Source organism: Mastigoproctus giganteus, chromosome 6 (assembly GCF_048544385.1).
Source record: "Mastigoproctus giganteus isolate SK-2022 chromosome 6, ASM4854438v1, whole genome shotgun sequence".
NCBI lineage: Eukaryota > Metazoa > Arthropoda > Arachnida > Uropygi > Thelyphonidae > Mastigoproctus > Mastigoproctus giganteus.
In genome coordinates this window covers 229,205,136-229,232,674 of record NC_143580.1, presented here as the reverse complement: position 1 = coordinate 229,232,674, position 27,539 = coordinate 229,205,136, and the positions used below count along the sequence as shown (strand labels likewise).

At 35.6% G+C, this 27,539-nt stretch overlaps 1 protein-coding gene across 1 annotated transcript in view; it reads right to left on the bottom strand.

The window, feature by feature from the left end:
* Wdr81 (WD repeat domain 81) overlaps positions 1–27,539 on the bottom strand; it is a 290,101-nt gene that overhangs the window by 99,400 nt on the left and 163,162 nt on the right. The window contains exon 17 of the mRNA XM_090376768.1: positions 26,801–26,946. Within this exon, the coding sequence (XP_090232894.1) occupies positions 26,801–26,946 (146 nt within the window). The remainder of the gene's footprint in view (positions 1–26,800; positions 26,947–27,539) is intronic.

Below are 27,539 nucleotides of genomic sequence, written 5' to 3'. Positions count from 1 at the left end.
TGCCTGATAATTTATATGCATCCCATGCATTTTTCTTCTTTGCCACGAGTCTCATTAGTTCATTTGACAACCATTGAGGACTAAACCTTGAACAATATTTCTTAATAGGTATGAAACGTTTAGTAGCTTCCATGATTAATTCCTTGAATGCTTCCCACTTAGAATTTGCTGTTAGTAACATCATCAGTTGTTCTCACTGTACAGAATTTAAAAACTGTTCGAGACCACTGTAGTCACCTTTATGGAAGCAAAAACCCTTTCCTTTACCCCTGATGGTAATTATATCTTTAAGTAAATCCCACATCAGTACACTGTGATCACTGCCACCTAGTGGTTCCTTTATCTGCAAATTCTTAATATACGAATGATCACTGCTGATAACCAGATCAACAGTATTACCCTCTTTGGTTGCCTCTTGAATATGCTGCTGCAGAAAACAATCATTCAATAAATCCACAAAAGTCTTACTAGTGTGTGAGTGACTAACCCACAAGTTCCAGTCAATATCTGGGAAGTTAAAATCCCCCATTATAAGACATTCTGATTTACTAGCCCACTCTATTTCTCTGTATTGTTCATTGTACTAATTCAAGTCATTAGGCCTATAACACACTCCTACTCTTATTTTTTCTTTCGCAGTGCTTATATCACACCAAACTTACCCAACAGTGCACTGTTCATCTATATCAACTGGATGCACTTTTGATTTTATGTTTTTCTTAATTAACAGCATAACCCCTCCTCCCTTCCTATCCTTTCTGTACACATTGTACTCCCCAAATTCCAATTCTGCAATCCTAATATCTGTGTGACACCATGTCTCTGATATCCCAACAATATCTGCCTTTGATGTCTTGACCAACACTTCAAATTCATCAAATTTATTTACTATACTTCTAGTATTGGAATACATGCACCTATTCTTATTCTTAGTTACACTAACACATCCCATATACCCACCTGTTTCATGATGACTGCCATCAGTCCCTGAAACTCCCAGCACCCCTCGCTCCAGCCGCTGCTTATTCTAATAGAAGTAGTGCACCTTCCCCTCTGCCTGTGGCTACTTTTTAAATTTTAGTCTGTGAATCCTTCCAAGCTAGCAGTTTTCCAACGCACCTAAAACTGCCTCGATAGCATCAGCAAATATTCTTGCACCCTTTTTATTTAAGTGTATCCCATTCCTGTAGAAGCAGTCTCTCCTGTTAACAAGTTATGTTTGATGAGTTTGAAAATAAATGGAAATGGTATGTTGTAGTTCAAACTGACACCAACAGATCGTGGTATAGAGATTGTCCAGTAGGCTGACAGGTGGCAAGTAGCAAGCAATTTCATTAGTAGAGTCAACCTTGTGTGTCACAATTTTGCAATGGGAAAATGAATGAATACCAAATTCTGCTTTAAACTTCAACATACCATTTAAACATTACTTGTATGAAATGTTTAAAACTGTGTATTGGTGACAGATGTCAGTATGACCCATGAAGTAGGCAACTGTCAACCTCTTGAAATGACGAGAGTTGTAAAAGTTTGGAAAATTGTGGCATTACGTGACCCTAAAAGAATGATGACAGATATGAATAAGGAGAAGATTTGTAAATTATGCAAGAAGATTTACAGAAAGAAAGGCCTGCACAAAATTTGTGCCACACAGCCACAATGATGAGCAGAAGCAACGAAGAGTATCTCATGCAAAGATTTCATCCAGACTTGTCAAAATAATCCTAATTCTCTCGACTGTACTGTCACTGCAGATGAGTTAGGTACTTCAATACGACCCAGAGATGAAGCCTCAGAGCATGCAGTGGAATTCAATAACATCATCAAGGCCCAAAAAAAATTTTGTTTACAGAAGTCCAGGATCAAGGCGATGCTGATCCAATTTTTTGACAAACAGGGTTGGTCTGATTCATAAGGAATTTGGAATTTGTACCTGAAGGGGAGAGAATCAATGTTCCATTCTACATACAGGTGCTTTAAAGACTAGTAAAGTGCATTTTGAAGGCGAGGCTCCAACTTCAAGTGATATGCAGTTGGTTTTTGTTGCACGACAATGTGCTCACCCATTGTTGTTGTTGTTTGGTTTTTAGGAGCATTAGCAACTAAGGCCATATTGCTCCAGGGATATTAGCATTAGCATTAGCATTAGTAGAGGCATATGATGCAAGAAAGCAAGCTTATTCAGCATCAGCCAAAAAAAAAAAAAAAAAAAAAACCCACTCCCATTTCACCCCTCCGTTCGTTCGAAATACCTGTCCAGTTGAGCTTTAAATTTGTTTAGGCTATCAACTTCAACAACAAGTGATGGAAGTCGGTTCCACCAACCAACCACCCGCTGGCCAAAGGCAAATTTCCGCACATCTATCCGACATCCGTCCTTCCGCAATTTGAATTTATGCCCTCTGAGGTGATTATTCTGAGCAAGATGAAGAATCCCATTGGCATTGAGCATGCTCAAACCATTCAAAGCCTTATACACCTCTATCAGATCACCTCGCCGGTGCCTAGTCTCCAGACTCTGTAATTTGCAAAACTTAAGCCTTTCTTCGTAAGAGCAACCCTTTGTTCCATTCACTAATCTTGTTGCCCTTCTCTGTACCCGTTCCAGCAGCTCTACATCCTTCCTGAAATGAGGCCTCCAGACCTGTATACAGTACTCAAGGTGTGGCCTGACCATTGCCTTATACAAGGGAATAATCACATCCTTATCCCTGCTAGAAAAATTCCTGTATATCATTGACAAGACACCATGAGCTACTCTTGCAGCCCGTCTGCACTGCTCAGAGAACTTCATATCTGCCTGCACAATTACCCCCAGGTCCTTTTCATTCTCCACCACTGTCAGTGTAGTACCACAGAGTTGATACGTTGCTCGGGGGTTACTGTTTCCCATATGTAGTACTTTACATTTGTCAATGTTAAACTTCATTTGCCACCTCTCAGCCCATCTGTTCAACCTTTCCAGATCCTGTTGCAGCAGCATAGCATCAGTAGTGTCCTTAACGACCCTGCCAACCTTTGTATCATCTGCAAACTTGGACATTAAACTTGATATACCATCATCAATATCATTCATAAACACCGAAAACAACAACGGACCCAACACTGAACCTTGAGGAACTCCACTAATAACATTAGTCCACGTTGAGCAGTGTCCATTGATTACCACTCTCTGTCTTCTGCCACTCAACCATCCCCTTATCCATAGCAGCAATTTGCCTCCAATACCACTCTGCTCCAATTTGTGCAGCAGTCTTCCATGTGCAACAGTATCAAAAGCCTTTCTAAGATCCAAATATATAATATCAAAGTTATTCCTTGCATCCAGTTCTTTTGTGACTACATCATAGTATCCAATCAAATTGGTCAGGCAAGACCTGCCCTTAACAAAACCATGCTGCGTCTGAGCTATAACTGAATTCTTGTCTAGATGATCCTGCAGTGCTTCTTTAACCAGTGCCTCCATTAATTTACCTGGAACAGAAGTTAAACTAACAGGTCTATAATTACTTGTGTCAGCCTTTGATCCTCCTTTGTGAATTGGGGTTACATTTGCACATCTCCAGTCTATGGGTACCTCCCCTGAGTCCAAAGAAGCTCTCATAATTATGGCTAGGGGTTTGCATACTTCCTTTGCTGCCTCCTTTAATATAACTGGATAGATCCCATCCACCCCAGGTGCCTTTTTTATGTTTATCCTCAACAATCTCTCCTCCACTTTCCTCTCAGTTATTACAAAATCATCCAGCTCACTGCCCATGTTTACTTTACCTACATCATTCTCCTTCCTGAATAACTCCTCATGCGTGAATGTAGATGCAAAATACTCGTTTAGATTGTTAGCCATCTGGGCAGGATCCTCAACTGTTGAACCATCAATATCCAGTGGACCAATCTGATTCATTCCTTTCCTTCTCGAGTTCAAATATGTAAAGAACTCTTTTCTGTTTTTCTTTGCATCTTTTGCCAAGGATTTTTCGTAGTCTGCCTTTGCCTGCCTAATCTCCTTTGTGACTTGGTTACAGACCAACTTATATCTATCATAGGCTTCCATGTCACCCATTAATTTGTATGTATCCCATGCATTTTTCTTCTCTGCCACATGTCTCATTAGTTCATCTGACAACCATTTAGGCCTAAACCTTGAACAATATTTCTTAGTTGGTATGTAAAGCCTGGTAGCCTCCAAGATTAGTTCCTTGAATGCTTCCCATTTTGAGTTTGCTGTTGGTAACATCATCAGTTGGTCCCACTGTATAGAATTTAAATACTGTCTCAGACCATCATAATCGCCTTTACGAAAACAAAAACCCTTCCCTTTACCTCTGATGGTAGTTACCTCCTTGAGTAAATCCCACTTCAACACACTGTGATCACTGCCACCTAGTGGTTCATTTATCTGCAGATTCTTAATGCATGAAGAATCACTACTGATAATCAGATCAAGAGTATTGCTCCCTCTTGTTGCCTCACGAACATGCTGATGTAGAAAACAATCATCCAATAAATCCACAAAAGCCTTGCTAGTGTGCGAGTGACCAACCCACAAATTCCAGTCAATATCTGGGAAATTAAAATCCCCCATTATAAGACTCTCTGATTTACTGGCCCACTCTATTTCCCTGTACAATATCTTATTATACTCATCAGAATCATTAGGCCTATAGCACACTCCTACTCTCAATTTTGATTTCCCTATGCTTATGTCACACCAAACTGACTCGACACTGCCCTGTCCATCGATGTCGACTGGCTTCACTTCCTTGGACTTTATGTGTTTCTTAATTAATAGCATAACCCCTCCTCCTCTCCTGTCCTGTCTATCTTTTCTATACACATTGTATTCCCCAAATTCCAGTTCCGCATTACTTATATCTGTGTGACACCACGTCTCTGATATCCCAACAATATCTGCCTTTGATGTTTTGAGCAATACCTCAAATTCATCAAATTTATTTACCAAACTCTTAGCATTGGTGTACACACAGGTATACATGCACCTGTTTCTATTCTTAGCTACCCTAACACAACCCATGTGTTTACTTGTACCGCAATGACTACCAGCAGTCTCTGAAATAACCGGCATCTTGTTTTTCAGGCTTCTGCTCATTTCAATAGAAGCAGTGCAAGAATCACTTCCACCTCTGCCAGTGGCTACTGTTAATCTATTAGTCCTTGTATCCCCCCCAACTAGCAGTTTTCCGACCCACCTAACACTGCCTCGACAGCATCAGCAAAAATTCTTGCACCCTTTCTATTTAAGTGTGGTCATATGCGGTGGTCATTTCCTGACCTTTCCGCATCCTCCATATTTGGTGGTCATCGGCTTGAACCATGGTCTGATCAAGAAGCGTGTGCTACGCACTGCTGCTCTTGCCCACCTGGCTACGGAGGCACTCACCCATTCTGCACTTGTTGTGCAGAATGGGTGGGCATTTGGGACATTTCTGATGAAAAATGGCTCTGTATAGATCAACTGTTCACCCTACTCTCCCAATCTAGCACCAGCAACTTCTTCCACTTTCCCTAGGTGAAGACTGCCTAGACTGCAAAGGAAAGAAATTTCAGGATATTGAGGACATAAAGAAAAATGTAACTGATGAACTGAACATCATCTCTTTGGATGTCTTCACTGATTTTTTCAGACACTTTTAGAATCGTATAATAAATGCATTCAATCAGGTGAGCAATTACTTTGAATAAAAATAAAACCATTTTTGATCTCCTTAACTTTGTGTTCTTTTTATTGCACCAGACCGGGAACTTTATTGCCACACCTCGTGCACATTAACAAAAGATTTAAAACTGGAAAAAATCTAAATAAGCTCATATGACACCTTAATGCCATTAAGGTCATATTAAACATTATAAGATTGAACATGTAGTGATTATTTTAACTATTAAAAACAAGTTTTATTATGATATATCAAGGAGACAAGTCATAGTCTCCTTGATATATTATATTCAGACCTTTGCACTGCAAGTACAGTGACCAGTATCAAAAGTAAAGCCTGCTGGCTCATAAATCACAAATTTGTGATTTGTCTTTTTATGATAATCTGTGTTCTTAAAAGGATACAATTTCCTCATAATGTGCATTTTTATTTTTAGATCTGTAAACATTAATCATGCATACTATTAAGCTAAATTAAAGCACCATTATGCCATCAAGGATATTAAGTTAAATTAAAGTGTCATTATCCAAAGAGTAATGTGCCATCATCGATGTCAATGACGGTACATCATTCCTTGGAAAACACTGACAAATCAATTTAAGCTGAGGGAAACAAGTCTGAAAAGCTTCTACTTAAGTTAAGGATGAAAACCAAAAATGGGAAAGAACATGATTCTTCCTCATAATCATGTTCAGACTGTTTATCAGACGCAATATAAACATAATGCTGTGGAAACAGATTAATATGGAACAAATTTTTAAAAATTTAGGTTTTTCAAGAGTGTCCTTAGTAGATATCCCACCAGTTAACAGAAAATATGAAGCTGACAAGGAATGGAGGTGTTCACTGACATATTAATACCATTTGAAGATCAACAGCTAATGTTTTTTAAATATGAGTAAGAGGAGATGAAACGTGAGCCTACCTGTATAACCCAGTGACTAAGAGGAAATTGATGGAGTGGCAGAATCCCATTCTGATAGGTTCAAGAAGCTTAAATCACAATGATCAATAAATGGTTACAGTAACAGTCTTTTGATTACTGTGAAGGAGGAGGGAACATTTAAGTAAATTTTTAAAGCACATCCAAACAGTTAACAGCGAATTCTACATTTCAATGTTCAAAATGCTTAGGTTTGTTGTTTGTTTGTTATTTGGTTTTTAGGAGCATTAGCAACTAAGGCCATATTGCTCCAGGATATGCGGTGGTCACTCCCTGACCTTTCCGATCCTCCATATTTGGTGGTGATGGGCTCGAACCCCGGTCTAAAGAAGCGTGTGATACGCACTGCTGCTCCTTCCCACCTGGCTACGGAGGCGCCCAAAATGCTTAGGAGGAATATTCAAATGAAGAGGCCGCCAAAGCATCGCACTTTGTTATGATAATAATACTTGTCCTTACATATTTTATCACAACTACAGCCACTGCTTATGCCTACTGCCAAAATGAACTGGAGTTATATGTCACTCTCACCAAAGGGTCAGGAAAATATTCTAGAACAAAATTTTAGCAGATGTTGATAAAATTAAACATACAGCTGGTAATTTAATGAACATATACCTTGTTGTTATAATGAACATATACCTTGTTGTTATACAACTCCATATGTCCTCTTCCAGCACATATGGAGTTGTATCCATATGTGCTGGAATAGGATATCATGTTAATATACATAATGATTTTAGCTAATTAGAATAATTTTAGGTAGGATCATTAATATTAATAATATAATAGATTTCTGATTTTTTTGGGGGGAGGAATAAAAGTTGCCCAGATAACCTCAATCTTGAATAATCCACAAAATGAAAGAAACCTCATAAATGTGAAAAATATGTAAATTTATTTACATGCATACTGTATTCATATTTATAACAGTATATTGGACATGAGATTTGACAAAATTTAATACAACTTATAATTTTTGAAAAACAAATGCAAAGAAGTTTGCTTTTCTCCGGGTTTGCCTACCTGCAGTAGTATTATGTAAATTTCAAAGCATCATTTTGCCAGCGAGAGCTGCATGTCCTTGTTTGTTTGTTTCATGTAGTTGAGAAGACTCATTAAGATGGCACTTTAGCATCGTTTTCATATTTATTGATGAGCTGAAGTTTTTGTTTAGTAGAAATAACAATCCTTTTCTGTATTAACCTGATGGATACACATGGATTCAAATAAAAAAAAAAAACTCATTTTATGCTGAATATTAAAATTAACAACATAGTACTATAACCGAAGGATCACTGAAATATGACTAGAGTGAGCTAGTAGGCAGAAGCAAAGGTGGGGATGTGATTTCTGAGAAATCTAAGGGGCTTTCTACAGAAACATTGCATGATGTAGTCCAGTAGTCAGGAGAGGGAGTTCAGTAGTACATGCTTTAAGTGGATCATGGTTCAAGTCTACAACTGCTAAATAAAATTAACAATTGTATTCATGATTTCTTGAAAATTCTACTGAGTTAAACTCTGGTTGTGCCAGAGTTTAACTCAGAAAAACAGCCAGCTCTTCCAGCTCTTCCTCTTCTAGTTCTTCAGCTCTTCCTCTTCTAGTTCTTCAGCTCTTCCTCTTCTAGTTCTGTGCAAGAACTTTGTCTGGAAAAAAGTTGTGCGAAGGCCAGTTCATTCATTACAGTTCTTCACAAGCAACAGCTCTAAAAACAGAACTAAAAACCTTTAATGATAACATACAGTTCCATTGTAGCATCATCAAGGATAGATGTAATGAAATTGATCAAGTCAGAGCAGACCTTTACAAATGAATTCTCCAAGGTTGTTTCAGATAGGTTTATTACACACAGGAGAAGAAAGGAGAGCTAACTTTGTGGGTCAGTAGCTTAAAGATGATTTGAAGTAGTAATGGCAAATGATGCAAGAAAGCAAGCTTATATAGCATCAGCCAAAAAAAAAACCCCTACATAGTTCACCCATACATAGCCTCCAAGAATTTTCCTAGGTTCTTTCTTGAATTTATCCAACCCATCCACTTCCACAACAACAGATGGAAGGCTGTTCCTACAATCAACCACCCGCTGGCTGAAGGCAAACTTCCCCACATCTATCCTGCAACTATCCTTCCTCAACTTGAATTTATACCCCCTCATGCGTGTAATCTCAGCAAGTGGAAGAATGCCATTAACATTCAGCTTACTCAATTCATTCAAGGCTTTAAACACCTCAATCAGAACTCCCCATATGTACTTAGTCTCGAGATGATGCAATTTGTAGAACTGAAGTCTTTCTAGATAAGAGCACCCCTTCACCAGTCTGGTTGCCCTTCTCTGCACCTGCTCCAGCCAGTCTACATCATTCCTAGAGTGAGGCCTCCAGACCTGTATGCAGTACTCAAGATGCAGCCTAACCATGGCCTTATACAAAGGATAATCACCTCCTTATTCCCGCTAGCAAAGTTCTGTATATCACTGACAAAACCCCATGTGAGCTGTCCTGGCAGCAAGTCTGCACTGCTCACAGAAATTCATGTCTCACTGCACTATAACCCCCACGTCTTTTGCATTATCCACTAACCTGAGTGTAGTACACATAGCTGATTAGTTACTGTGGGGTTACTGCTATCCATATACAATACCTTGCATTTGTCAATGTTAAACTTCAATTGTCATTTCTCAGCCCATTAACTCAATTTTCCTAGACCTTGCTGCAGTACCTCACCCTGATGACTGTTGTTAACCACCCTAACAATCTTTCTATCATTTGTAAACCTAGACATTAAATCTGATATACCTTCATCAATATCATTGATAAATACTGAAAACAATGGGCCCATCACTGAAAATTGAGACACTACACTGATAACATTAATCCACAAAGGGCAGTGTCCATTGATAACCATTCTGTCTTCTTCCACTTAACTATCCCTTTATCCATAGCAGTAACTTGTCCTTAATGCGACATTGCTCCAGTTTGTACAGCAATCTTTTATGTGCAACAGTATCAAAAGCCTTCCTGAAATCCAAATATATAATGTCAAAATTATTTTTTGCATCCAGTTCCTTGATCACTGCATCATAGTTACCATCAAATTGGTTAGACAAGACAGCCCTTTTTAACAAATCCACATTGTGATTGCAGTATAATTGCATGCATGTCCAGATGGTCCTGAATTACTTCTTTAACCAGTGATTTTATTATTTTACCTGACGTTAGACAAACAGGTCTGTAATTAGTTACGCTGCTTTTTGATCCCCCTTAATGAATTGGATATACATTTGCAGATCTCTAGTCCATAGGGATCTCTTCTGAATCCAAGGAAGCACTCATAATTATGGCTAATGGTATGCTGCTTTGTTCAATATAATTGGATAGATTCCATCCACCCCAGGTGGCTTTTTTTATGTCCATCTTCAACAATTTCTCTTCAAATTTCCTTTCAGTTATCACAAAGTCATTTAGCTCTCCATTAGAGATAAACCATTGGCATACCCCTTTCTCTAAAGACTACTAATTAAATACTTCCCAATCAGAATTTGCTGTTGGTAACATCAACTGGTCCCACTGCACAGTATTTAAAAACTTTCTGGACCCCTATGGTCACTTTTAGAAAAACAAAAACCTTTCCCTTTACCCTTGAGTAGTTATGTCTTTAATTAAATTCCCCAATGGTACACTGTCATTGCTACTGCGTGTTTTACTTGCGAATTCTTAATGCATGAATAAATAACTGCTAAGAAACAACAAAAATAAAAATAAATAACTTTATCAAGAGTATTGCATTAGCATTAGTAGAGGCATATGATGTAAGAAAGCAAGCGTATGCAGCATCAGCCAAAAAAAAAAAAAAAAAAAAAACCCCTCCCATTTCATCCCTCCATTCATTCCAAATGCCTGTCCAGCTCAGCCTTAAATTTATTTAGACTATGAACTACCACAACAAAAGATGGAAGTCTGTTCCACCAATCAACCACACGTTGGCTAAAGGCAAATTTCCACACATCTATTCCACACTACAACTGTCTTTTCTCTATGCATCTATGTGCTTTCAGGTTCTTAAGCTGAGCAAGAGGAAGAATCCCATCAGCATTCAGCTTGCTCAACCCATTCAAGGCCTTATACACCTCATTCATTTCATCTCGCAGGTGCTGCAATTTGAAGAACTTAAGCCTTTCTTGGTAAGAACAACCCTTTGTTCCCCTCACCAATCTTGTTGCCATTCTTTGTACTTGTTCTAGCAACTCTACATCCTTCCTAAAATGAGGCCTCCAGACCTGTACACAGTATTCTAGGTGTGGCCTGACCATTGCCTTGTATAATGGAATAATCACCTCCCTGTCCCTGCTAGCAAAATTCCTATATATCATTGACAAAACTCCACGACCTGCCCTGGCAGCCTGTCTGCACTGCTCACCGAACTTCATATTTGACTGCACAATACCCACAGGTCTTTTTCACTTTTCACTTCCCTGAGTGTAGTACCACAGAGTTCATACGTTTCTCTTTGGTTATCGTTACCCATATGCAGTACTTTGCATTTATCAATGTTAAACTTCAGTTGCCACTTCTCAGCCCATTTTCCCAACTTATCTAGATCCAGTTGGAGTAGCATACTGTCTTTACTGTCGTTAACAACCCTGCCAATCTTTGTATCATCTGCAAACTTGGACATTAATCCTGATATACATTCATCAATATCACTGATAAATATACAAAAACAATGGGCCCAACACCGAACCCTGGGGAACTCCACTAACAACATTTGCCCATGAAGAGCAGTGTCCATTGATTAGCACTCTCTGTTGTCTCCCACTGAAACATCCCTTTATCCATTGTAGCAACTTACCCTTAATGCCATACCTCTCCAATTTGTACAGCAATCTTCCATGTGCAGCAGTATCAAAAGCTTTCCTGAAATCCAAGTATATGATATCAAAATTATTTTTGACATTCAGTTCCTTTGTGACCACATCGTAGTATCCAATCAAATTGGTCAGACAAGACCTCCCTTTAACAAACCCATGCTGTGTCTTAACCAGGGCCGCTGTGATCCTATGCACCGCAAGTAAGAGAAATCAAATTTGCCGCCCCAAAATATTTGGATTAAAAAAATAAAATAAGGTGTAAATAATTATTATTAATTTATTGAAAAAGAAAAGAATTACAACATACCTCACATAATATAATGAAACAACAAAAATAAAAATAAATAAATAACAAAATCATTCTGAAATTCTGGAAATGAACTTTAAATTTTAAATCACAGTAATGTACCCACAGTAATAAAATAAAAGGAAAATTATAATGTTAAAAAAAAAAATTTTCCTTGCTTTAAAATGTGTGAATTTATTAATTATTTCATTTATGTTTATTTTTTTTCAAAACATCATCATTTTTTATTGAAATTATTGCCAAATTAGTGAGTCGTTATTGAGACACTGTTAATCGAAATAATTTGATTAATTTTAATTTTGAAAAACTCCATTCACCTGAGGCAACTGAAACAGTTAGAAAAAGGTACAGTTAGAAAAATTCTTAATGCAACTGCTACATTTCGAAAAGTACAGTATCTGTAAAACTTCAAATAGAGTAATTAAAATTGTCTTTAATATAAATCTGAAGTACTCTAAGTTCTTCAGATAATGCTAAACCATCAATATCGGACTCATTTCGATCAACGTCACTTATTTTAATATGTAAATCTTTGCAATGGTTTAATAAATCGTCATCTGGCCATTTTTTTTAAAAACATTTTAAATATTTCTCCATGTTCTTTTATTTATATAAACCTTTCAGTTAATGAGAAAATAAAATTGTTGTGTGATTTGAAAGAAAAAATTAATTTTGACATTTTTTTGCAAATCACAAATAGCTTAATCTCTACTTTCATAATTGAAATGTTTTTTCAAATCTTTTTCTTACAGTGCTTATTTCTGGAAACAACGCTTCAATGCCAATGATAGTAGCCATAATTTTTGGACATATTTTTGGGCTGCTTCCTCTGCTCTACTTTCTTAAAAAATATTTCTGTGATATTTTGTAGACATTCAAAAGCGTCATGTATATTAGAATCCATTTCTTTAAGAGCATTTTACTTACAAGATTACTTTTATTTAAAATATCATGCCAAATTATAATCGAACAAAGAAATTTATAAGATTTTATTTTTAAGGCTATTGATTTAGCATGTTTCCTTGTATCCATATCTTTATTTTTATCTTCAGTGATTATACTAAAATCATAGCAAAATATTTAGCTTTTCTAGTAATTTCTAGTTTTATCTGTAATATTTTCTACTTGATTTTGTATTTGATCACCCAAATAATGCACGATATTTTTCGATTCAGATTTCTGAATACAGCAAATATTTTCTGCCATAACCGAATAAAATTTAGCAATTGTTTCACTAAGTTCTAAAAAGTTACCATTATCATTTTCATATAAATCTTTTGAAGATTTCCCCTGAATGCTATACATTGCCTTGCTAAAAACAGTATCATATATATTATTCTGGCTGAACTCCAGAACATGGGTATCTCCGTTGTGGGTGTGGTCGAAATATGGAGTGACTGTCCGGTCGAGTTCTGCAATTGACTGATTATTGGGAATGCATTTCCGATTGTTTTATTGGATGCAATTTCGCTTCTGATTTTAGCGGGAAATATGAAATTATCACGCTGTTGTTCCATTTGAAAAAGGATGGATGTAAGGCTCTAATTGAATGGTGTATGAGTGTGAATTTTATACCTTCAGTGTTTTCAGTGTGGATGTTTGATGAAGTGAACCAGCAGGCATGCGAAGACTGATGAGGTGAGGTTTTTTTTTTTTTTCCCCCTCAAGTTGTTTCTTGACGATTTGGTGTTTTTTGCAGTAGTTTTATGAGTTGTTAGTATCAGGTCTCCTTATACTAGCGGAGGTGTGGGGACAGCTGGGTCCGGACAAAACCAACTTGGACGAAACCTGCTCTATTAAAGTGCAAAGTAGGATAAAATCCCCTCAGAAAAATAATAACACGACATGTTCTCAGAGAGGTGTTCTTTAAGTGTTCATTCTTAAAGAACTACAAATACTGTAATAAGAATAAAAATTATGGTTTAAATTTTGTATTATTATTTGTCCGAGGGGTTTTGTCCTTGGGGGTGATTGTCCTACACACACACACAGGGGCAGCAGTGTCCAAAAAAAAAGCATTTCTGTTGATGCGCATGAGAAATTCTCATTGTTAACGCACGTGAAATCGCCTAGTAATAGTAATGTACGGGGGGGAGGGGAAGATTCAGTTGTTGTACGTGGTGTTTATTTTTGTTAGCTGTTTTAAAAAAAAATTGCCGTTTCTTTTTTGTCATTTCAGCTCCGACATATTGTGATGTCACGTGACACCACCCGGTAACACGAAGACATGAAAGAGAGGAGAAAAGCAGTGAGTAGGAGGTTACTTCACGTCCTATCACTGCCTTCTTCTTCTCTTTCTGGCCGAAGTACAGGGAACATGGGTATCTCCACATTCTGGATATAATCTTTGTGAAATATAAATATGAAACACGGATTCAGATAATAAATAAATTAACATAATTCTCCAATTTCATGTACCATACTGTATTTATTTCAAATGAAATATTTGCCTGCTGCATTGAATACTGGTAAACGCTAACAAATCAGATGACAAGCGCGACTTCTGAGTATGTGGGACAGGCAGTTTGATAGGTTTTAGGAGTACCCCTAAGTTGCAGACTGGTAATCCCTTTGGCTCTTAATTCGTATTTAGTAGCACCACTACTAAATATTTAGTATTTAGTAGCACCTGAAGGCCAGAGGTGCGAACAATGCATTCCCAATTAAGTCTCTCGTAATCTGTTCATTATATAGAAATTTTCTCTGTTCTGCGAAAACTATTTTAAATGTAATTACCAAGGGAAATTCAAAAAAATATTGCTAAATAGAAAATTTTGCTATAAAGAAATTTGTTTAACAGTGGTCTGACTTGCACATGTCAAAAATCTTTTTGGCACCCTCCTGAACTGCTGCCCGTAAGCAACGCTTACCTCGCCTACCCACTTGCGGCAGCCCTGGTCTTAACTATTACTACAGTCTTGTCTAGATGATCCTGGAATGCTTATTTAACCAGTGACTCCATTATTTTCCCCGGAACACAAGTTAAACTAACAGGTCTATAGTTACTTGTGTCACCTTTTGGACCCCCTTTGTGAATTGGTGATACATTTGCACATCTCCAGTCCATGGAGACCTCCTCTGAGTCTACAGAAGCTCTCATATTATGGTTAAGGGTTTGCTTACTTCCTTTGCTGCCTCCTTTAATATAACTGGATAGATCATGTCCACCCCAGGTGCCTTCCTTATTTTTAACTTCAACAATTTCTCATCCGCTTTGCTCTCAGTTATTACAAAATCGCTTAGCTCCCTGTTAGAGTTTGATTGCTTCCTCTTGTTGCCCCTCTAGCATGCTTCTGTAGGAAACAATCATCCATGAAATCCACAAAAGCCATGCTAGTGCATGAGTGATCAACCTATAAGTTCTAGTCAACATCTGGAAAGTAAAAATCCCCCCCCCCCACCCTTATGAGGCATTTTGATTTGCTGGTCCACTCTATTTCTTTGTATAGGTGTTTGGTATACTTATCACAGTCATTAGTCCTATAACACATTCCTATTGTCAATTTTGTTTTCCTAATGCTTATAACACACCAAACCGATTCTAGATTGCACTGGTCACCTATGTCAACTAGATGCACTGCCTTAGATTTAATATGCTTTTTAACTAAGAACATAACCCATTCATCTCTCCTGTGCTGTCTGTCCTTCCTGTATACATTGTACTTAAAATATTCAAAAATCAGAATTACTTATGTAATGCTTTCGTGAAGGTGACTACAGTGGTCTCAGACAGTTTTTAAATTCTATACAGTGGGACCAACTGATAATGTTACCAACAGCAAATTCTAAATGGGAAGCCTTCAAGGAATTAATTTTGAAAGCTACTAGGCTTTTCATACCAACTAAGAAATAGTGTTCAAGATTTAGACCTAAATGGATGTCAGATGAACTAATAAGGCTCATGGCAGAGAAGAAAAATGCATGGGATGCATTAAAATTATCAGGCAACACAGACACCTATGGTATACGAGCTAGTCTGTAATCAAGTCACAAAGGACGTTAGGCAAGCAAAGGCTGATTGCGAGAAATCTTTGGCAAAAGATGCAAAAAGAAAAACAACAAAGACTTCTTTACTTATTTAAACTGTAGAAGGAAGGGGATGAACCACATTGGTCCACTTGATATCAATGGTTCAACTGTTGAAGATCCTGCTCAAACAGTTGACAAACTGAATGAGTATTTTGTATCTACATTCACACGAGGAATTCTGTAAGAAAGGGGAGGACAGAAATTTACTAAAATCTAACAGGGAGCTAAATGATTTTGTTATAACGGAGAGCAAAGTGCAGGAGAAACTGTTGAAGTTAAACATAAAAAAAGGCCTCGGGTGGATGGAATTTATCCAGTTATATTAAAGGAGATAGTGAGGGAGATAAGCAAACCCTTAGCCATAATTATGAGAGCATCCTTAGATTCAGGGAAGGTCCCCATGGACTGGGGACCTTCCCTGAATACAGATGTGCAAATGTAACCCCAATTCACAAAGGGGGTTCAAAGGGTAACACAAATAATTATAGATCTGTTAGTTTAACTTCTGTTCTGGGGAAAATAATGGAGCCACTGGTTAAAGAAGCATTGCAAGATCGTTTAGACAAGACTACAGTAATAGTTCAGACACAGCATGAGTTTGTTAAGGGGAGAGGTCTGACCAATTTGATTGGATACAGTGATGTGGTCACAAAGGAACTGGATGCAAAAAATAATTTTGATATCATATACTTGGATTTCAGGAAAACTTTTGTTACCGTTGCAAATGGAAGACTGCTGTCCAAATTGGAGTGGTATGGGCATGTTGCTACAATGGATAAAGGAATGGTTGAGTGGGAGAAGACAGAGAGTGGTAATCAATGGACACTGCTCTTTGTGGAGTAATGTTATTAGTGGATTCCCCCAGGGTTCTGTGCTGGGCCCATTGTTGTTTTTGTATTTATCAATGATATCAATGAAGGTATATTAGCCTTAACGTTGAAGTTTACAGATGATAAAAAGGTTGGCAGAGTTGTGAATGACAGTAGCGACAGTATGCTACTGCAACAGGATTTAGAAAAGTTAGGCAGATGGGTTGAGAAGTGACACCTGAAGTTTAACATTGACAAATGCAAATTACTGCATATGGATAGCAGTAACCCAAGAGAAACATACCAACTCTGTGGTAATACACTCAGGGAGGTGGAGAATGAAAAAGACCTGGGGTAATTGTGCAGTCGATATGATGTTCTCTGAGCAGTGCAAACAGGCTGCAAGAGCAGGTCATGGAGTCTTGTCAATGATATATAGGAATTTTGCTAGCAGAGGTAAGGATATGATTATTCCTTTGTATAAGGCAATGGTCAGGCCACAACTTGAATACTGTATACAGGTCTGGAGGCCTCATTTTAGGAAGGATGTAGAGTTTCTAGAATGAGTACAAAGAAGGGCAACAAGATTGCTGAGAGGAACAAAGGGGTGCTCTCACCAAGAAAGGCTTAAGTTCTGCAAGTTGCAGCATCTGCGAAGTTTGATTTGATTTTGGTTTTCATAGTGCAAGGGTGACTAATGCACCTGCGAGGTGTATATAAGGCCTTGAATGAATTGAGCAGGCTCAGTGCTGATGGGATTCTTCTGCTTGCTCAGACAAAGCAAAGGGGGCATAAATTCAAATTGAGGAAAGACAGTTGTTGAATAGATGTGTAGAAATTTGCATTTAGGCAGCAGGTAGTTGATTGCTGGAACAAACTTCCATCTGCAGTTGCGGAAGTTGATAGCTTAAATAAATTTAAGGTTCTACGATACAAACAATAGGAGTGACTTGATGGGTGAATGGGAAGGGGTAGTTTTTTTTTTTTTTTGCTGATGCTGTATAATGGATTTCTTGTATTATATCCCTCAACTAATGCTAATGTCTGAGTGACACTATGTTTCTCCAATTCCTACAATGTCTGCATTTGATGACTTAATCAGTGCTTCAAATTCATCAAATTTATTTACAATGCTCCTAGCATTAGCGTACATGCGAGTATACATGTTCTTGCTCTTAGTTACCCCGACACATCCCTGAATTTATTTGTTCCATGATGATCCACAGCAGGGCTTGATGTCCCAGACACCTTGCTTTCCAGGCTGCTGCATCTACCAATAGCAGCAGTGCAAGAATCACTTTCACCTCTGCCTGTGGCTCTAGTAAAGCTATTAGTCTGTGTATCCCCCCCAATATACCCTGATAGTAGGGTATGTTTGCATATTCTACTATAAGGCACATTTTTCATTCCTATGAAACATGATGTATTAAGTTGTAGCTTCTGCTGTTTCAACAGATTGTAAGAGTGGAGTAGTTTGATTAATGCACAGCCTGGAATGAATATTATAGAATATTGAAAGAGTGCCAATGGACAACACACACACACACACACACACACACACACACACACACACACACACACACACACACACACACACACACACACACACACACAGCAGTTACTGAAGCTAGTTATGCTGAGTTCACCATTGCAGAGAAATTACCCAAATTTCTCCCTCTACTATATTTTAAATGATGCCTAGCAAGAAGTGGTATAGTTCTAGAGATGTGACGCAGAGATAGGTCAGCTAGATGGCATCCCATGCATTCTAGAAAATTTTGCTGTCAATAAAGGAAGCAGATGCATCAGAAAGCTTCAGTAACTTGGCAAATTTTATACTGGTTAATTTTTTTAGCTTTTTTTTAAAATTTAATATAATGTTTTATAATATTTACACTTGATCTGTTTTTGTTTTATTATCTTGTAAATATTTGTGCATTAAACTGTTAGCAATATGTTTAGCTTGTTAAAATGTAAAAAAAAAGTAATGGTTTCAATAATTGTCATATTTTAGCAGTTGGGAAACCAAAAGGTATTACTTTTAGAATAACTCTTATATAATTTTTGTTGTAATGCAAATATCTCATAACACAAGTGTTATTACTATCTCTCATCATAACCATTTCATGGCTGCACTGTACACAAATGTAATTACTATTCTTATAAAAATTTAACTTAATTTTCTTTAAATTCACCACTTAATATAAAAGAGAGGACATAGAAAGAAAAAAAAAAAAAAGACTGTAGGATAGTTTAATAAAGACAATTATCATGCAAAGTATTTTAATTAAAGTTTATTGGTACGAAAAGGAAGACAAGTGATACAATTAAGGAAGACAATTAATAGACCCCAAACAGTCAAATAAAACTGGCTACATTTAAAATTTCAGTGTCGAAATCCATTATCAGGCCTGGAAGAGTTTATAACTTGACCATGGGAGACCAAACTGTACCACAATGTGGTCTCCCATAGTTAAGTTATAAACTCCTCCTAAATCCAAAAATCCAGGACCAAAGATGGATTTCGACATTGAAATTCAAAACATAACCAATTTTATTTATTTATTCGGAGCTCAGTGGCAGAGTGTTCACTTTCCATGTAACAGGTCCCAAGTCCGATTACCAGCTCCTCCATGTGAGTGACTAAATTTTTGACTACACATGAGGCATAAATTCAAACTGGGGAAGCATGGCTGTAGGACAGATATGAGAATATTTGCCTTCAGCTAGTGGGTAGTTGATAGATTAAATAAATTCAAGAAAAAACTAGACAAGCTTTTGGAGGCAATGGATAGGTAAAATGGGAAGGTTTTTTTTTTTTTTTTGGCTGATGCTGTATAAGCTTGCTTTCTTCCATCATATGCCACTACTAATGCTAATATATATCCTGTATATATATATTTAAGTTAGAAGTAATAAAGTGGGAGATAAAGTGCAAACAGATGGAACTGTAAAGAATACAAGGTGCCAAAACTATTAGGAAAAGGATAGTAGGAAATAGAAAAATTAAGGTAGAAGATAGGAAAAGAATGTGAAGAATCTAAAAGATGCATTGAATTATCTGAAATTAAGGGCTGAATTAATTAGCAGAAAAGAAGGTATAAGGGAGAAAAAAAAAATAATAATTAATAAATTACAAAGAAATAAGCATCAAATAGAAGGTGGGAAAATAATTTGGTATTAAAAGCCTAATAATAAAGGAAAGAAAAATAAAGATTAAAATATTTGATGCAAGCTATAAAAGACTGATACATAATGCAGGTATTTCGTTGGGGGGGGGGGGCTACACCTAATTATGTATCAATAAACTGTTTCTATGCATATGTATAATTACGGAAGAAAAATCTTAAAAGGAAACTAAAAAGATTGAAAAAAAAAAAATTTTTTTTCCTAACTCAAAAGGAGGGTGAAAGCAATAAATCTTCCATAAAAATAAATAGGGTAAAAATAATTAGGGACTACCCTACTTATTTTTATGAAATATTTATTACTTTCACCCTCCTTTTCAGTTAGCAAAAAAAAATATTTTTCCCCCCTCGTTTTAGACTTTCCTTTTAAGATTTTTTTTCCATAATTATATGTATGCATAGAAATGCAGTTTATTGATACATAATCAGTTGTAGTCGCCCAATGAAATATCTGCATTATGTATCAATCTTTTATAGCTTGCATCAAACGTTTCAAATATTTTAACCTTTATTTTTCTTTCCCTTATTATTAGGCTTTTTAACATCAAATTATTTCCCAACCTTCCATTTGATGCCTGCAATTTCTTTGTAATTTATTAATTATTATTTTTCTCCCTTATAGCTTCTTTCCTGCTAATTGGCTAATTAATTCAACTCTTAATTTTGGATAATTCAATGCATCTTTTAGGTTCTTCACATTCTTTTCCTGTCTTCTAGCTTAATTTTTCTATTTCCTAATAATTTTGGCACCTTGTATTCTTTACAATTCATCTGTTTTTGTCTCTTGCTTTATTACTTCTAACTTAAATATATACTTTTGTATCCTTTGTTGCTGCCTAGTGCACATAGGTGCAATTGCCATATAACCTTTTTAACTTTTAAAATATAATTTACCTATACCACCATATTTGTCACTTCTACTCATTTTATCCATACTATTTATTGATTAATTGCTAGAACAAATAGTTATAAATAAAACTGGCTACATATAAAATTTCAGTGTCGAAATCCGTTATTAGGCCTGGAAGAGTTTATAACTGGACCATGAGAGACCAAACTGTACCACAATGTGGTCTCCCATACCTTTGGGTCAGCCATGAAATATACGTCAGCATTTCACTTACTTACCGCAACTTTTGACCTGGATTCCATACACTCCTAACTGAGATTTCAACATGGTTTCATTATTTTAACCACGTGCTACATATATTTCATGTCAGAAAAAGAGGCCTTACTGCTTGCTGTCTTCCCTTTGGTTTTGACAATTGACTCTTGAAAAAGATGTTAAAATCATCGGATTTGTGCTATTAATACTTCTTTTAATGTATTATTTTTAATTTTCAAGTACCTACGGATTTTTTCCATAGTTTTAACTTCCTGTTTCGTCAGCTTGTCTCCCCTCTCTCTTTATCATATTATACTTATCTACATTCCATTATAGTCATTGGATTCTTACTGCTATATTTAGCAGTGCCCCTAGTTCCATAATCCATTTTAATATCATTCTAAATATAACTGTAACTTCTCTCTACAACCTCTTCTTATTATTACATTATATATAAGATCTCAATATATACTGATCTCAATAAACGATCTATAACAACAAAATTCATAAGCAATACTTCGCTTAATACTAATATATATATATATATATATATATATATAGAAAAATATTTTTATGTTATGTGTAAATCTTTAATTTAACTTATGCTAATAATGAAAATACCGTGTACCCTGGGAGCGATGTATGTTGAATAAAGGGGGGAAGAAAGGAAAAGAAAAGTGTAACGTTATAAACAAAGTGCGAATATTGAAAAAATGCAAATTTTGAAAAAATGCAAAAATTTTTTGAAAAGAACGACCAAGGTAGAAATAGCAGATTTTTGAAAAGAACGACCAAAATAGAAATAGCATTGCAGTATCTTTCATAATTTCTGTGTCTTCTTCAGAGGTCATCCACCTAAATTATGAAAAAGAACAGCAATACTCTTACTTCTGTTTCTGACATGTTCTGTATGTCAAAAAACACGTGTACGCAGACACGTGGTAAAAACTAAAATAATAATTTAGAATATAAATTTTGAATAAATAAAATACAAATTAAGCAAAAATATTATGCCAAAGTATAACATACAGAACATGGATGACCTTACAGAAGTAAGTAGCCCGCCAAAAAAGGTGAAGACAAAAGAAGGGAGCGTCCGAATGACAAGAATGACAAGACTTACCGCTACTAGACGGGTTGACAGAAAAAAGAGACAGAGCCGGAGGCTAACCCGTGTATATATGCGAAGAAACGCTAGCGGCTCCTAGCGTTAGACGAATTTTGGTGTCTGTATATTATGTAATTTACGTATGCGGTGGAGCAACGCTAGGTTAAGTACATGATGCTCAAACTCCCGGGATAGCAAGGAGATAATAGCTTACAAAGTAGCAGTAGAAGGTAGCTAAACTTCGTTAAGGCGAAAAAATAGATTGGGTATAGTAAGAAACATAGTACTCTGATATTGCTTTCGTTACACTAATTGCGCACAGAGCATAAAATGTAGAATTTAGTAAAGCAAAAAGATAATTAAATTAGGGATATGTAGTTGGGCTAGGGTAGTTCGGGGTTGCAAACCCGTTCCTATAGTAAGGACCCTGAACGAATTTCCGAGAGTAGGTGCTTCATGTACTTAAGTCAGTTGTGTTATGTTACAATTAATAATTAAATAAATCAAGATATAATTAAAATTAAAATTAAAATTAATTACAAGGTAAATACACTATGTCAGGCCAATCGGTGGGTACAAGTTTTCCAGACCGTAAGACACCAAAGAGGCCTAGTGTATTGTATTTACACTATATACAAACTTGATGCGTATGGGAATAATTATTAGTTATAAACTAATAATGCTGTTTATATTGATATCTATTAAGTTCTTGTGCCTTAATATGTTAATGGCTTTATTGATATGATGACGCAGGTATTTAATAGGAAATAGATTTTTGGTCAGTTTAATGTATAATATTCTGATGTTATCAATAACTGTTGCTTTGTCGCTGCATATTGTAGCTATTCTGATGCATTGTGCTAAGATAACTTCGTAATCACACCGGTAGATAAAGCAGCCAATAATTTTGCATTCATTTGCAAATATTTTTATACATATACTTTAACTAATGAACTTAACTCAAGCAATACCTACAAACCTATTTCTAGTACATGTAATATCATTACAAAAAAACTAATGGCCTTCAACAAAAAACTAAAGCTCAACTTAAGCAATTACAGCTTACCTTATATCTACTTCATTCCTAAATTTCAAAAAAAACCAATAGGCTTCAGATTCATTACCTCATGCAAAAATAGTTATGTACACAAATCGGGAAAAACACTTGAAAAACTACTGCAACCACTGATGCATAATATCCATAACAGCAAAATCATAGGCAACAACCAACCCGTATTAAAATTTTTGCAAAGTAATACAGTCAATAATATTCAAACCTTTGATTTCCATAGCCTATTTACCAGTATAAATCAAACCAATCTCAAATTGGTACTCAAAGATATCTACGATAAACATAAGAATTTTATTTCCTGCAACAAATATTACTGGAATAACATACTTAACTTATGTATTTCCAATAACTTCATATATGATGGTAATACAGTATATCAACAAACCAATGGTACACCTATGGGCAGCCCAGCCTCATGTATAATAGCCAACCTATACCTATACTGGTCAGAAACCTCATTTCCACAGGACCTATTACTATTCAGATATATAGATGACCTCATAGTAATTAACTGCCCGAATTTCATCCAGGATTATGGACATCTATACCCTAACGAACTTGTACTAGAAAGAACTAACAATTCTGATACAGCAGCCCAATTTTTGGATCTAGACATTACAATAAAAAATGGTATAGCCTCCATCAATTTGTACAACAAACGTGAAGCATTCAACTTTAGCATAGTAAACTTTACACAATGGAATTCCAATATTTCCAAACAGGTACATGCCAATGTTATCTTAGCACAATGCATCAGAATAGCTACAATATGCAACGACAAAGCAACAGTTATTGATAACATCAGAATATTATACATTAAACTGACCAAAAATCTATTTCCTATTAAATACCTGCGTCATCATATCAATAAAGCCATTAACATATTAAGGCACAAGAACTTAATAGATATCAATATAAACAGCATTATTAGTTTATAACTAATAATTATTCCCATACGCATCAAGTTTGTATATAGTGTAAATACAATACACTAGGCCTCTTTGGTGTCTTACGGTCTGGAAAACTTGTACCCACCGATTGGCCTGACATAGTGTATTTACCTTGTAATTAATTTTAATTTTAATTTTAATTATATCTTGATTTATTTAATTATTAATTGTAACATAACACAACTGACTTAAGTACATGAAGCACCTACTCTCGGAAATTCGTTCAGGGTCCTTACTATAGGAACGGGTTTGCAACCCCGAACTACCCTAGCCCAACTACATATCCCTAATTTAATCATCTTTTTGCTTTACTAAATTCTACATTTTATGCTCTGTGCGCAATTAGTGTAACGAAAGCAATATCAGAGTACTATGTTTCTTACTATACCCAATCTATTTTTTCGCCTTAACGAAGTTTAGCTACCTTCTACTGCTACTTTGTAAGCTATTATCTCCTTGCTATCCCGGGAGTTTGAGCATCATGTACTTAACCTAGCGTTGCTCCACCGCATACGTAAATTACATAATATACAGACACCAAAATTCGTCTAACGCTAGGAGCCGCTAGCGTTTCTTCGCATATATACACGGGTTAGCCTCCGGCTCTGTCTCTTTTTTCTGTCAACCCGTCTAGTAGCGGTAAGTCTTGTCATTCTTGTCATTCGGACGCTCCCTTCTTTTGTCTTCACCTTTTTTGGCGGGCTACTTACTTCTGTAAGGTCATCCATGTTCTGTATGTTATACTTTGGCATAATATTTTTGCTTAATTTGTATTTTATTTATTCAAAATTTATATTCTAAATTATTATTTTAGTTTTTACCACGTGTCTGCGTACACGTGTTTTTTGACATACAGAACATGTCAGAAACAGAAGTAAGAGTATTGCTGTTCTTTTTCATAATTTAGGTGGATGACCTCTGAAGAAGACACAGAAATTATGAAAGATACTGCAATGCTATTTCTATTTTGGTCGTTCTTTTCAAAAATCTGCTATTTCTACCTTGGTCGTTCTTTTCAAAAAATTTTTGCATTTTTTCAAAATTTGCATTTTTTCAATATTCGCACTTTGTTTATAACGTTACACTTTTCTTTTCCTTTCTTCCCCCCTTTATTCAACATACATCGCTCCCAGGGTACACGGTATTTTCATTATTAGCATAAGTTAAATTAAAGATTTACACATAACATAAAAATATTTTTCTATATACATTATGGTTGTAGGGTACCTTTGCTCTTGCAGTGTCCCTGATCCATAATTCATATTATCGATATTTCATTTTATCTCTATTCTATTCAAATTCAAATCCATTTTCTTTCCTTACTTAATTTTAATTTTATTATTCATAATTATATATATATATATATATATATCCGATAATTCAAAATAAAATAAAACATAAGCCAGTAGTATGGCAAAAATTAACATAAAAATAAAATAAAGTAAACAAGCAGGGAGGGGGAAGTAAAGGTAATAAGACAAACAGTAGCCGATAGTCCCCTATATAATTTAGCACTTTAAACTCAATTAATAAAACAGTTGTAAAATTTAAAATAATGCCAATTATAATATAATTTAGCGGTAACCCCCCTCGAAGGTACCAGTTCCGAAAAACGTGAAATATCACCAAAGGGGGTTAAAAGAACTATTAAGAGAAAAACAAAATATCAAAATAATTGATATTTTGTTTTTCTTTGTATTTTGATATTTTGTTTTTCTCTTAGTAGTTCTTTTAACCCCCTTTGGTGATATTTCACATTTTTCGGAACTGGTACCTTCGAGGGGGGTTATCGCTAAATTATATTATAATTGGCATTATTTTAAATTTTACAATGGTTTTATTAATTGGGTTTAAAGTGCTAAATTATATAGGGGACTATCGGCTACTGTTTATGTCTTATTACCTTTACTTCCCCCTCCCTGCTGGTTTACTTTATTTTACATTATTTTTATGTTAATTTTCGCTCTACAGTTTTTGCCATACTACTGGCTTATGTTTTATTTTATTTTGAATTATCGGATATATCTGGGCTTCATGTGGAGGATGTGCATTTTGCTGCCTCTAATGATAGCTTAATATTTATTTATTTTCCTATTTTATGTTAAACTTTTAAGCCATTATTTAAATATATATAATGTATTAATTCATATATATATAAGTAGATTCATATATTATTTATTCATATATATAAGTAGATTGGGGAAAAGGTGGAGGAAGGGTGACCATTTTAATGCCTCTCTATACATCACCCTTCATTATGATGTCAACTTTCACTATGACCTCTTATTTTAATACTTTATATATATATATAGTCCATAAACCATCCCAATATTTTGATTAATATATCATTCCTTTTTTTTAATTATCATTCTTTTTAAGCCGTTACTATTCCTACCTCTTGTTATTAATACACTATATATATATATATATATATATATATATATATAGATAAATTCAAGGAAGAACTACACAAACTCTTAGAGGGGATGGACAGATGATATGCAAAGTGCAGGGATCTTTTTATTCTTTTTTTGCTGATGCTGCATAAGCTTGCTTTCTTGCAATATTTGCCACTACTAACATTAATTATACCATCTTTTTCATACCAATAAACTAATTAAAATACTTAACATGGTAAAGTGTCTTTATTAAACTTTCTTACTCAGTAGTAGTCCATGTAATATCCTTCTCAAGTTTAATTAAGCAAGGTTGAAGACTTCCAAAGTATGCATGCAGTTTCTTACCAGATCAGCCACATGAGGGAGGTACTGTACTAAGATGAACTGCTCTCCATAAAGAGCTGCAATTCTAGATAAGCAATCTAATACCCTGGAAGCATTTTCATCACCTGTCACCCACCTTCCACTAATGCTAATGACAGTATTGCTATCTGTGTGAAAGAAAAAGAAAGAAAATGGCATTTAATAAGTGTATAATTTCTTATGTACATGGTGATCCTTAATTAATTGTTAAAAGATTCCTTTGAGGCATCACTGCAAAGGTAAACTCAAGTTAAAAGATCTAAATACCATTGACAATCACACTTTTTTGCACAAAGCAACAAATAAATTTCTTGCCATTATAAGGTTGGGATATATGAAGTTAGAAACAACACACATGACAACTTTTTTTTTCAACCACAGACCAAGGTGATTCTTGGTCTGGTAGACTGAGGTTTAAACTACAGAGACAAACAGATTTCTGAATTAGCTCACATAGCCACGAAAAAGCATAAGCAAACAAACTATGAACCATTATGACAGAATGATTATTGATCTAAATGGACAAGAGCAAAAGCTGGTTACTCATCCATGGTGCACATTTTTCTTTATATTATACGGTGCATCTTTGTTTATTTTCGATTCATGATCATTTTTTGTTTATTGAATTACATTCAATGAAAATTCTGTATGGCATTTTCACCGAATTAATTTTAAATTAATTAAAATTACCTTTAATTAATAAATCAGCAGTGATTATTTT